General features: G+C 41.3%; 2 protein-coding genes across 3 annotated transcripts; both read left to right on the top strand.

Moving 5' to 3' along the window:
• Nucleotides 1–1,641: 1,641 nt before the first annotated feature.
• Nucleotides 1,642–7,877, top strand: LOC132989705 (surface protein-like). Of its 2 annotated transcripts, none has more exons than XM_061057480.1 (5): nt 1,642–2,172; nt 3,619–4,103; nt 4,585–4,747; nt 5,230–5,812; nt 5,929–7,877. In XM_061057480.1, coding segments are annotated over exons 1-5 (1,512 nt in total). In that variant the 5' UTR covers nt 1,642–1,893; the 3' UTR covers nt 5,931–7,877. The 2 variants fall into 2 exon arrangements, with proteins under 2 accessions (XP_060913463.1, XP_060913464.1); XM_061057481.1 differs by having other exon boundaries at nt 1,643–2,172; nt 4,585–4,651.
• A 1,388-nt stretch (nt 7,878–9,265) lies between these two features.
• Nucleotides 9,266–12,494, top strand: LOC132989579 (protein phosphatase 1 regulatory subunit 12B-like). The gene is made up of 6 exons (XM_061057274.1): nt 9,266–9,352; nt 11,158–11,248; nt 11,347–11,547; nt 11,649–11,763; nt 12,185–12,315; nt 12,486–12,494. Exons 1-6 carry the CDS (start codon nt 9,333–9,335, stop codon nt 12,492–12,494), a joined length of 567 nt encoding a protein of 188 aa, XP_060913257.1. The 5' UTR covers nt 9,266–9,332.
• The last annotated feature ends 736 nt before the right edge of the window (nt 12,495–13,230 follow it).

The following is a 13,230-nucleotide window of genomic DNA, read 5'->3' as shown; positions in this document are numbered from 1 at the left end:
AGAGTTCACCTTTGTTTAAAATGTACAGGGAGGTTTTTCCAATCAGCGCATTTATACTGACGCAACTAGAAAAAGGAGAAGTTCATTATTTTACTGTTGTTTCACTTTATATAGTATAGAATTTCAGGGCTCAACTTTTACACAAAAGCTAGATCTGTGTGTGTGTGTGCGTGTGTGTGTAGGTGTGTGTGTGTGTGTGTGTGTGTGTGTGTGTGTGGACCATGAATAAGAATTATCATGCCAGACGTGCTTAATATCACTGTCAGTAGCCTGCAGGGCAGATTAGTTTAGTTTCAAAGCAGCGCTGTGGGACAGTGGTTAACACCATCATCTCACACCAAGGTTCTGGATCCTCCTCCTGCCTCTGCAGGTGTTATAGTCAGTCATGTGAAGCATTAGCAACTTGTCCTGTGTAATAGAATAGAATAGGACTTTATTTGTCCACAAAGTGGAAAATTGTCTTTGGCTTCACAAGAACAAGACAGAAAAAAAAAATTGGGTACTGTTAAATATCCAATGTCAGTTTGGATATGCTTCAGTAAGTGCTGTGACCTTTTAATTTGACAAACAAAGAGCCAATGCAGAGCTTTCTCAAACCTGCTACTTGTCTGATGGGAAAGGGGACACTGCACTGTTAATAATTAAGAAACAGAGCCTTAGTAAACATTTTCAAACGAGTTAATGGTCCAGATAGTTTGTTTAAAGTCTTCTTAAACACACCATAATGCTCATTTTGTTAATTGTGCTGCTGTTTAGAGCAAAATTGACAATAAAATATGTTGCTCTTCAGGATGCAGCTACGTGATTGACAAGTTGCTATAACAGCATCCTCGAAACCAGGACAGAGATGTGACGATGTCCATCCTAATGTCTAACTGTGGTTCCAAAAAAAAAAAGACTGCAATCATGTGAGTCTTCCTGCGGAGTAGTGCCTATTACTACAAGACACTCCTACCACAAGACACGCATCAAGACACGCCTCTGTAGAGAAAGGTTTTTTAGTGAAGTGGGGTTTTTTTTCCACTTTGAGTTTCAAAAAGGAAGCTCCAAAACAATAGGTTACATCACTGTGGCTACTTCCACTCTCTATAGTTAATGCCAACTACCATGGAAGAGAAAATATCCAAATTCTCCAAAATAAAACCACATTAAAACAGACAACCCAAGCGTAAGAATGAATGATTTGGTCTTTGTACAGGAGATTTAAGCTCAACACTTGATGGGATTTAGGGAATTAAGGTCAAAAATTAATATCTTAAAAGTTGAAAATAGGACTTTAAGAGACATGTGACCTTTTTACAGTGTGAGTGATCACGCACATTTTAAAGGGACGCTGCAATATGAGCACAACGGAGAAAGTTAAAGGGCTCATTGATTGATAAGGACAATAAAATCAGCCACATAGCTTTCTTAAGAGTCCGGCCTCGTCACGTCTTATAAAAAACCCCATGCTGGCTTGTGGCAGAGGTGTGTTAAAGCTGCAGGGTGCATGCAGCTCTGCACGGACCTCAGCAGCTGTTTTAAAAAAAATAGCAGCTCGGTCGTGTAGATTTTCCATTAGATGACAGCAGCGCACATGGTGTTGGAGGCTCAGCCCCTCACCCCGCTCACCCCTCCCTCCTCTTCCTGAATGGATGATCGCGCTGCTTGCGGTCCACGCCTCCCTGCCTCATCTTCTCCTCTCTACCTCTTCTCCACCAGGAACTCGCTGCTGCAGCTTCTCGGTACTTTATTGCGCGGTGATAGAATCCGGGTCGATTTTGTGCAGCGCCGATTAAAAAAAAAAAAAAAAGCCACCCGTGCACACTGTGATCCACGCGTTTGAGACCCGCCGGCTTCTTGAAAACCACCTCCCTGCCTTGCCAGAACATTGTGTCCTTTGCTGCTGAGAAAATGACTGCCAAGCATCGGAAAGGGAAGAACAACCACAAACATGAAGATAACTTTTTCAAAAGCGACAACACGGAGACAGAAGTTCGCGCAGGAGCCAGTAACAACGCTCTTGTCTTGGTTTTATTCCTGATGATCGTAATAGGCGGTGCTTCTGGCGCATGGTTCTGTTTCCAGCAGCACCAAACTTTAACCTACTTAACAGACAATCTCATGGGCATGCAGATGAAAATAGTAAAGCTTCAGTCCTCCCACGAAGAACTGCGGCAGTCAAGTAGCAAGGTAAGGCACACAAACCTTCCCTGTGAGGTTAGTATTCGTCTCCTGGGTTTGCACTGCACAAGACGCCCACCCCCCACCCCCCTTTTCGTGGCCTATCCCCTTTTTATGAATACCCTTTCAGAGCTTTTAACACTTTAAAAAAAATAAATAGTAAAGGCCTCACCCCACGCACACACAGTCCACGTTGCCACCTACAAGTAAGGAAAGTTGGGAGCTGCGGGCCTCTTATCAGATTTCCAAATGCCAAGAGCCTCACTGGAGTGAGCACAAAACGCTGCTATTTCTAACATCCACACAGACAGCTGCTGACACTTGTACCTAGGATTATTCTTGACCTGCTACAGCAGGGACACTGACTTTGTCATTATACCAAAAGTATTAAATCTTATCAGTATCAAAAGTTCTCTGCGGAAAAGTGTGTGTGTAGTATAATATTAGTGGAGAACATGCTTCCAGGGCTGTGGGGGAGGATGCTGCCAAAATAATAATACACAAGGCTGTGTAGTGTGCCAGGGCTAAATTTAGTCTGATACCTAACACTAGTTTAGAGGTTGTTTTCAGTCCATCCAAAGATTCTCATACAAATCAAAGCTATATGTCTAATCTGTATTTTTGCAATGGCTCTAAACTTGTAAATACTCTAGGCACTACTTTTTTTTTTTCAGAAAATCTCTGAAGTTTTGCGTCAGCTCGGATAAAGTAACCCTGTTATGTCACTGCCAAAACTGGCGTTCATGGCGACATTCATGGCCGCCTTGAGCACAGCCTTCTCTACCTGTGAAGCCCACAGAAATTTCAGCTATTTCTAAGTTGCTGCAGGCCACTCCAGGAAGACAAGCAGGATTTTTTTTTTTTCTTTTCTAACTTATCTAAAACAAAGACATGCCCTCGTCACTCCTCCTTTTCATGCAAGTCCACATTAGGTGCGGGCAAGCATGTAATGTGGCAGAAAACTCTGCATGGGAACAGCTCTGCCAGCTCAGTCTTGTTAACAGAAATATTTCCCGTTCAAGCAGTTAACTCATAAACTCGCCTTCTGCAGTTGCAAAAACATTTTATAGGTTGGTTGACTATCCCTGAGTCTGACTCCTGGTAAACACACAGTAAACATTGATTGAGTGGAATGCTTACTTAGGCAAATGGAATTTGTTTTTATGTAACATCACTGAGCTGTCCATGCATTATCAGATGTGCCCTGATATTAGTATGACTATGAAGACTCTGCTCCACAATAGGAGATCTTTTTTTTCCTTTACTGATATAGTTTGAACAAATTCTACTAAAATCATTAAAAAAATTAACATCCATGATCAAAACAAGCGATAAAAATTGTTTAGTTTTTTTACAATTTTAGGAGTTTGGCTTCCATTTAAACAGATTTTAAATAGAAGATGAAATCATTCAGCTCTATGAGAATGATCCCTGCTGTGTTTCTCGTTGCTGCAGCCTGTTTCAGAGGGGTTGGAGACCCGCCTGAATGCCCTGGAGGAGTCTTACACCCTGGCCCAGAAGCAGGTGGGAATGGCACTGGCTACTGCAGAACAGCTCAGGACGTCCGACCTCCCCGCTCAGGTGCTGTCGCTCCACACCGAGATGAAAACCCGCATGGCTGAGATGCAGCAAGCCACCGTGTCTCTGGAGCAGCTTGGCCAGCTGCAGAGCATGCTGAAGGGGAAGAGCGAGGAGTTTGAAGTCGTGAGGATTCAGGTGGAGGGCCTGGCCACGCTGCGCACCGAGCTGTCTGAGAAGGTCGAGGTCCTGACGGGCAGCCTGGGGGAGGCCGAGTCAAAGCTGGAGGACAAAGAGGAACAGGTCGGCGCGCTGAGTGCCACCCTGGACGGACAGGCGGCAGAGGTGCTCAGGTTGAAGGAGCAGCTGGTTGCCTATGAGGCTCGGCTGGTGGAAAGCACGCAAGAGATGGCTACTGTCAGGTAGGTCGTGGAAAAAGCAGCAGGTTTGGGAGCTTTGGAGGGAAATAGCTCACCTCCTCTGACCCATAACTTAATGTTGACTTTGCCAAAGCCGGACTGGCTGCCACTGTCTGTGTGTTACTCTGGGAGGGCGCTGGTAGGCCTCATATTCACATTGGAAGATTGCCCCGATCTGTGTAAACATTTCTATTGTACTGATGATTTTCAAAGCTTTCTTTGTCTGTAAGTCGGCACTCTTTCAAGCTTATACCAACATACAAATGTGGTTCACAGGCTATGTTGCATATCAGACTCAAAGAAGGCAAAGTAATGAGAACATTTCTTACAGTACTTTAACTGTAGGGGTCCAGGCTTCATGTTTCTACAGAATTGATGTTCCATTAAATTCCCTACACTTAATATCTGCAAAAAAAAAACAACTAGTTTTTAAACTAGGACTTTCAAAAAGAAACTCTCACCTTGATTGCCTCCTGTCTTTCAGAGAGCTGCTTGAGAGTGAGGAGGCCCGGCGGGTGCAGCAGGCCAGCGTGGAGGAGCAGCTCAATACGGTACGTCAGAGTCTGCAGGATCAGAACTCAGCGGCCCACAGTCTGCACTCTGGACTCGGGGCTCAGCTGGAGAACATAAAGGAGCAGGTTACCAAGGTAACCAACACACAAGGCGGATATAGAGTAGAGTACTAAATTGCTGTTTGGTTTCACTTCATTCATTGATCAAAGTCAAATTCACTTAACATATAACTAGACTTTATAAAAAAATAAATAAAGAGGTCACAGCATACAACAGACTCGATAGATATCCAAGTTTTAGGAGGTTTGTGTCATTAGATTATGCTTGAACTACAATGGCAGAACATGCCTGACATGCCTTATCACATAAAATCAGCACACATGATCTCATTACTATTTCTGTTCCCTGTGTGCCTTAAGGGAGCCGTAAGATTTTCTTGTCATTAATTTGAAGGAGCTAATTACCTCGCATGGATTTTCTGATGGATTTTCATGCACTCTCCCCTTACAATTATCCAGATACAGTAACTTATTGTTCCTTTTCTGTCGCATGGCAGACATATGGATGGTCTGCCTGCTATGAAATTATCTAAATTGTTTTATTGCTTTTATCTTAGTTGGTGGGAGAAGCTCAACCTCCCGCTGAGCCTGAGATACAGCCCGAGGAAGAAACGGCTCCAGCAGCTGATGAAGAGGCAGCTGCAGCAACAGAAGAAGAAACCGTAGAAACGGAAGGAGAAACCGTAGAGAAGGAGGCACTTCCTGCTGCTGAAACTGCTCCTTCTGAGGAGGTCGAGGCAGAGGGAGAACAAGAGGCAGCCAACCAAGACAAGGCAGAGGCAGATGAAGGAGCAGAAGCAGCTGCACAGGAAGAAGCTCCTGTCGCGCAGGAAGAAGCTCCTGTCGCGCAGGAAGAAGCTCCTGTCGCGCAGGAAGAAGCTCCTGTCGCGCAGGAGGACTCCGTGACAGATGAAACCGCTCCTTCAGAAGATGAGGCAGAGGATACGATACAGACAGGAGAAGAAGAACAAAGTGTAGAGGAGAAGGCAACTGAAGACGAGGAAGTTCAGGAGGAGGTAATACCTGAGGAGGAGAAACTTAATGTGGAGGAGAAAGTGTTAGAAGAGGAAGAAGATGTAGCAGCTGAAGAGGTGGAAGGTGATGAGCCATTAGAAAACAGTGATATACCAGAGGATGAATGTAAGTATGGATATATTGAGAACACAAATAAGGTTCATTTTTGAAATGATGCACTGGATAAACAAAATAAATGATAAGTCTCTCTCCTAATATTCTTGTTTTGTTGTGTTTCACAGAGCGCATTGGAATCTATCCCACCATGGACAAACTTTCACACACACAGAATGGGACATTTCTCCACCTAATGACACACTCTACAATAAGACAAACGCTTATTAGGGAGGCACTATTGATTGCTGTTGTTTCGGTGCAGTATTCATTATATGGTTGCTCTTTTGAAAGGCAGAAGAAATAGGTCACTATGCTGAAGTCTTTACCTCACATTACAAGATGGCTGTTATGTTGCTAAATAAGTACTTCAGGGTTCACCTGCCAATAACAACCTCAGAAGCCTTAACGCACAAACTGTCTTTCTACAGAGCCTTTTCCGCTCTTCATAAGTCTGTGCTAAACTGGAAAACTAAAGGCCAAGGACATGACAAGAAGCCAATGCATACACTGTTTTTTTTAATGCACTTGAAGCCATAAGTAATGCCTGTTTTGGTGACATTAAAATGTTTCTTTTTCTAACTGCCTGAAATGCATTTTGAGACTATTTCAGAAGAAAAGAAAACCGTAACTTAACGTGTCTGAGTTGTTTACACGGGCGAAACTGCCAACTGAAGAGCTAGCAAAAGAAACGGCTAATCTTTGAGATAAACAAGAGATTCCTGAATGTATAAGACAAACTGTAGTTGATAGTACTTTTTTATTTACTTTTCTAAGTACTTGCTGTGGTTCAGTACTTAAAATAATGAACGTTTGGTTGATGAAGTATGGCTTATTGTGTTTTTTTGCACTCGCTACAGGTGTAGTATTGTAAAATACAGTGGTCTAAAAGTCTGACATCTCTACCAAGAACTGTTTGATCAGCATTATCCTGCTGCATTCAATGCGTTTTGCCATTATCATCGAGTCCGATCAGACGTTGCCTCAACAACAATAGCGGAAATTCTAACTTGCATAACTTTAACTACTAACAATATCTTTGTCCCTAACTTCAAGAAAAGGCTTTTTGGAGAATCTCAGGGACAAATTATTCTTCAAGAGGGCAAAATATTAAAGCACTGAAGACCTGCAGTTCAATATTTTTGTTTTTTGGGAGGTATTTAAATGCTAGCTGAGGGATACTCATGGCCATGTAATCTCCATCCAAAGCATCAATTAGACCACCATTACAAATATGACACAATACTGACAAATAATGTTTGTTTTGTAGATCATCACAGCTTAAATCGTAAAACTAGTTTTTGACTTTTGTCAATCTCGGAAAAAAGTTGTGAATTCAAATAAATCAAGAAATTGAACTCTACAGTTCCAAATTTCAGCCAATTGAGAGTTTAGAGCAAGAGTTAATAAATCCAGATTGAATGCAAACATATAAATCAAATAGAAGGACAAATTCATGCTCATGTAAATTAGCATTATAGCTAACGCTGTCCCAGCAGATGTGTTTGTTGTGCATAGTCCCTGTCGAATGCTGCAGCCTAATGTCAGACTTCCTAGTTTTCTACTTTCCCGAGCAGGACACTGACCCTTAACAAAGGTGGAAGTCATGCCTGGACTGTGAAATCTGAAGGTGGAACGAAGAGTTGTTATCTCTACAGTCAGCAGATCTCAGCCCTCCTGGACATGTCTGGGAACATGAGAGAGAAAAAAGAAAAAAACACAGGGTCACATAATAAGTTTCCTTTTCTGAGATGCTCTTAAAACAACTGGAATAATGTGAATTATGAAACAAGGCTCTGCTATTCAGAGTGGAAGCTGTGATTAGAGCGTAGACTTAACATATCAAACATATTTATCTGAAAAAGGTCCCCCTTTGGGGAGATGACTAATATTTGTATGGTCAGTCTTCAAAATGTGAAATAATTTATGTTAGTTCTTGGTAGTAGGCTAAAGCAAGGCTTTTGGACATCACTGTACCTACATTTTTACTAAAATAGGAAAATGCACTGCCAAGGATTTGGTTACTGTCCACTTCTCACGTTGTCCTTTTTAAAATAAACTGCTTATTTCACTTATATTCTGCTGTGTCGTTATTCTATTGGATGACATTACATGATCAGTGCTTGGATATAATTAGCTGCCTCATTTCCTTTCTAATTGGATTCAGCAATCGGATAACTTGCCCATCCTATTTCCACATATTGTCAAAAGTTTTTCTTTTACTGTCAGCTGAATCGACTGTTTATAGAGTCTTATCATGCATGTCTTGTCAAGGATACATCTTTAATGTAGGCTACTTTATTACTCAGTCATCAAAAAAATACCAAGATTAAAATGAACATATTCAGTTTGAACTGATTCACTATATTCTCATTACAGCACTGTGAGGAGTAGCTCAGGGTGAGTAAATCAAATGCTGATAACATTTTTGCACATAGCCTACATGTTTGAATCTAATGACAAAAAGCAATCATAACACCACTTGTTTATGCACCTGAAAAGACCATGGATAGGGAACACCTGGAGGAATATCGTGTCAGAAAAAGGTAAAACACCTGACCACTTGTTAGCTGACCTAACACAACAGAGCTGTTGTTAGCATTTAACAAATTCCAAGCTAAATTTCGTTTTTTTGATACACTCCTTTGCAAGGAATTAGTTGGCCGAATGCTAACATTATTCTAGTTGTTGTGTTTTCATAACTTTTGGCACCTAGGCCTAATGGGTTTTCAAATTTGTTTTACCTCGAAATTTAACTTGAAGTAATTTAACTATCCTGTGGCACATTGGTGGCTGTTTCAAAACTTTAAAGAGACAATTATTTGTCAATTTCTGTAGATTCAAACGATTCAATACAAGCTTTTTTTTTTATTGAAGAGGCTTGCTTGATAAACGTATTCAATTATTATACATTGCTTCATAATATTTTATAGACTACCATATAGTTCGTTTCTGTGATAAGTAACACTATTCATATATCTTCAGGATAAAAAATGGAAATAAAAAAGTTTATAAGGTTTTTAGCTGTTCCCAAATAGAGTGTGACGTCAGAGGCGCTCTTGCCCAAGAGCCAAAGAAAGATATTTTTCTGCTTTAGTCATCTAAAGCAGTCCTGGTGTATGCAGGGACATATTTAATGCTATAGTTAATGAATGCATACATTTATTAATAGTTGGACACTGTTTAGGACTGCAGCATCCGGATAAAGATATATCCATACATTTGATCAGTAGGTTGTTCGTTGTGCTTTTAAAAAAGGATCCAGAAATGTGTTTGCTGCACACATGTTTAGCCGCAATGAAGCATGAATAGACTTGCTTACATCAGACTTAGGTAGACAGAAAGTCTGAATTGATTATTTGTACATCATCCACATGGGGCAAGCCTCTCTCTCTCTCTCTCTCTCTCTCGCTCCCTCTCTCTCCCCATCACTCCACTCTTGCCGGTAACAGAGTCATTTGGTCCAGCCTCTGCACTCAGCATCACTGCTGCAGTGTCTCAACGCCTCACTCTCTGACCTTTCACGGGGACCATGCAGGCATTTGTTCCCAGGTAAGTTTCACAGAGACTTAGCAGTGCTGTTCTATTCCTGGATTGTTGTTTCACCAATTATTTATTTTCACTCTGACAAGCCTCTAGTTTGGCAAAGCTCCTGGTCCTGTGTGTGATCTTAATGTGGTATAACTGTGCCCTGTTCAGGTGCTGCAGGCCCTGTTTGAACTAATGTAATGTGAGCTTTTAGTTTGTTGCTTTTGGGACTGAGAATGTGCTCTTTGATCTCAGGATTAGCTTTTTATGTAGGCTACATAATTATTTGCTGAAGGGTATTATTCTTAGCAAATGTTTTTGGTTGATTTATTATTTACATTGTTGTGTTGACTAAAGAGGATAATTCAGCTGCATGTGGTTTGCACATTTTGTGATTTTATGTTTGTTGGTGCATAAAGTCTAAACTAAACTCATGTCTGTGATTATTCAAGTTAATGCATACAGCTTGCACTAACTTGTTTTGTGGTTTGCTACCACACTGTTTCCTCTGTGGCATCAGCCTTTTAAAGTGTGCACAGTCATGGAGCCCATTTCCTATGCTTTGTTCACTATACAGTAGAGCGTGCTGCTACCCAGCCCACTAACTCTCAGTGAGGATTCAGGGTGACTCCACAACAGAGAGATCAATACCGGTAAAAGCGTAGCAAAGGAGGGGCAGCTCTCTGGGTAAAACATGAGCCTCTCCTCGGACGCTTGCTCAGCTCTTTCTGTGTCTCTGTAAATCAGTGGCAGAAATCATGCTCGGCTCTTAAAGTCATGATGCAAATGCAGGGATTTAATCCAATATTTAAATTATTTCTAGTGAAAGAGGAGGAAAATTTTAAGTTGTAAATCAGCGCAACGTTACACCTGCTGATGCAACCTGCAGGACCCCATGAGTAATGTAGCTTTGAACACATGTTTTATTAGATACAAAAAGGACAAATGTAATTACCATTTATTAATTGTTGCAATCCACAAAAGCTTAACTAACACCACGATATGATTGGAAACTGCTAAAAGACACTTACTAGTGTTTGGTACTTTTGAATACGATTGATTATTAGTATAACGGAGATTGTATCATTTTAAAACAGGTGGTGTAGAAAATGATCAAAGTATTGAAAGTGGTGTCAAAGTAATCAAGTCAACACAGACACACATTAGATGTAGACTCAGGTGTTTTTATAGCAGGTCACAGTATGTGTGTGTGACGGTTGGGCTGTGTGTGAATGGGAAGGGTTGTATTGAATGGGGGTCAAAGGTTGCCTTAAATGTTGATTCAACCAAACTGTTCACACTCGTAGAACTTGTACATGCCCTTTGCTATTTGTAGGATGTTTATAATTCAGTAGACGTCCTGTGTTTATACCACTCCTCCTATTACTATGGCAGCAGATGTGTATTTGTGGTTCTTTGTGTAAAATATAGAAATCATATCGACTGTAATTGTGAATAGACTGGTAAGATATCACTTGTGGATCTTTCTCTCCATCTAAAAGTCTAAACTCAAAATGGTGAAAAGAATGATAACTGATGAGTCTCTGCTGAGTTACAACCTTTGAAGCAGCAGAAGTGCACAAAATATAAACTCTACCATGTTTCAGATTGTGTTTGACTGTTGGCCTTTTTTATTCAGGTCTGACTGGTTTCTTTCAAAACCTTTTCTCTTGCCATTAGACTTGAAATCTGATATCCTTGAATAATTTCCATTGCCCTCAGTCTACATATCTGTGCCAATGTCCTGTTTTAGCCCCCTTATATCAAATTACTAATGTGTAATAATACTGTGTGTGCAGTTTATTTTTTTGTTCTTTCTACTGATCCAGGTCCTATCTGACCCCGGTCAGGGATGAAGAAGCAGAGTCTCAGAGGAAAGCAAAGTCTCGTCATGCCAGACAGACCCGCAGGTCGACACAGGTGACAGACGAACAGCTGACAGAATTTCAGATTTGATTTGATTGAGAGGTGACAGTTTGGCAGGTATGAAGCTGTATGGGCTGTATGTAATCCTGCAGGGTGTGACTCTGACAGACCTGAAAGAGGCTCAGAAGACCATCAGTCTGTCTCTTCAGGACAGACAGACAGAGGATGGAGACACTCCGGATGAAAGGTCCTGTCTGAGTAAAAGCTCGACGGATGACAGGAGAGTTAGAATTGGCCTGACAGAGTCGGAGGAATCATCAGAGATCAGTCCAAAGTGGAGCAAAATGGACGAGGTTAGGAAGACACATTTATCCAGAAATCCGATAATGCGGATGTTTCATCACAATGGAATATTTTGAATTCATCTGAAAATGTCTCTTTTCTGTATCTACAGCAGGGAAACATTGAACACAAGTTAGAAACCCTCACTGAGTGTCCGGTACAAAATCTTTCATTTTCTTCAACTGCTGGATCCTGTGGCCTTCTTTTCTGCAACAACACCTCACAAGGTCAGAGTGACATGAACACCTTTTGTGTGTGTGTGTGTGTGTGTGTGTGTGTGTGTGTGTGTCTGTTTGATTGGATGTTGTCTTTTCAACTTCGTCTTCAATTCCTCGTGTTTCAGGTCAAACTGACCCCACTGCATTAGTCATATTGTCCTCTCTTCTTGACCCAATTACAGCTCCATATGTAGAGAAATATAGACGTATTGAACCCTTCGCTTTGCCATTAAAGGGTTTACACACAACTTTATGATAATAGAGAAATTACAGTCAAGCAATTTATAACACCGAATAGGGTAACTAGCTAATGTTTAAACTTTCATTTAATTTTTGGTGGTGCAAGTGTGCCGAGTATGAATTTTGTGCTATTAGAAAAAAAGTTGTGACTAGATAAACTAACCTGAAATATTCCCTTTTTATGATGCAGTCGGGGAAAGATGGCGGAGAGATGAAAATGAGAACCCTGTTGAAGATACAGCTTGTTCCACCTTTACTACAAAGCAGCAACAGAGGCGACGCTGCTGTGATGTCGAAGGTTCACACTTTAATACTTCACAGGTAGGTGGAAAACTTCGACAATCATAACGGGGAAAAAATGATCAGAGACTCTTTACTTGATAAAAGTTTTTTTTATTTTTTTCCTGTTGTTTCATTTTGTTGCCACTAGATGGAGCCAAAAGATATTCATTTTGTGGTTTGTCATACCTTGTTGTTCCATGTGTTTACAGTTCATTTGATGAAAAGCGCTGACAAATGATTCAAATGAGTTCCCTTGAGAGTAATTGTAAACATTGAAGCGTGTAAAGGCCATACTTTGGTTATCGGGGGGGGAAAAAAAGGTAAAAAGGATGTTTATGAAAAATGCATCTAGATTTGAAGTATTTTACGAGTCAGACTCTTGTGCCACCATCATTTAACTGTTCAATCTTCAATAGCGTCATTATTTCATATTCACAGCCTGCTTCCCCCCTCGCCTAAAGCCTAAGTTATGCTTCAAAGGCAGCTGAGCTCAGATCTCTGATGCAATATTTTGAGCTGTACGGCAATCGTGGATGTGAAGCATGTGTTCGGGGATTCTTTTAAGTAGAAGTGCTGGTTAATGTCTCACAGAAAGGCGCTCCAGCCCCCTCACCCTCAACAACCCACCCTTCTTTTCTCCCTCTAAGTCGCTTTGCTTCTTCACATCACATGGCGGAGGTGTCTCAGCATTCCATACCTTATTGGGCAAAAGTGAGGCGCTCTCCGCTCAGTCTTAGCCTTGGATTCAGAGGGATTGACTTTCTTTCCCTCTTCCACTGATACTGCTCTCCCTCCACCTGCTTGCTGCATGTGAAAAACGACGACCCTGATCTTCTGCCCTAATTCCTCCTCCCATGTGCAACCTGACAATTCACACAGAGGATATTCAATTTGTTTGTGTCTCCAAAAATAAGATAAAAATAGAGGACACGCAGGATCAGGAAGCAGAGGTGA

Source organism: Labrus mixtus, chromosome 15 (genome assembly GCF_963584025.1).
Source record: "Labrus mixtus chromosome 15, fLabMix1.1, whole genome shotgun sequence".
NCBI lineage: Eukaryota > Metazoa > Chordata > Actinopteri > Labriformes > Labridae > Labrus > Labrus mixtus.
This window is presented reverse-complemented; position numbering and strand designations above follow the sequence as displayed.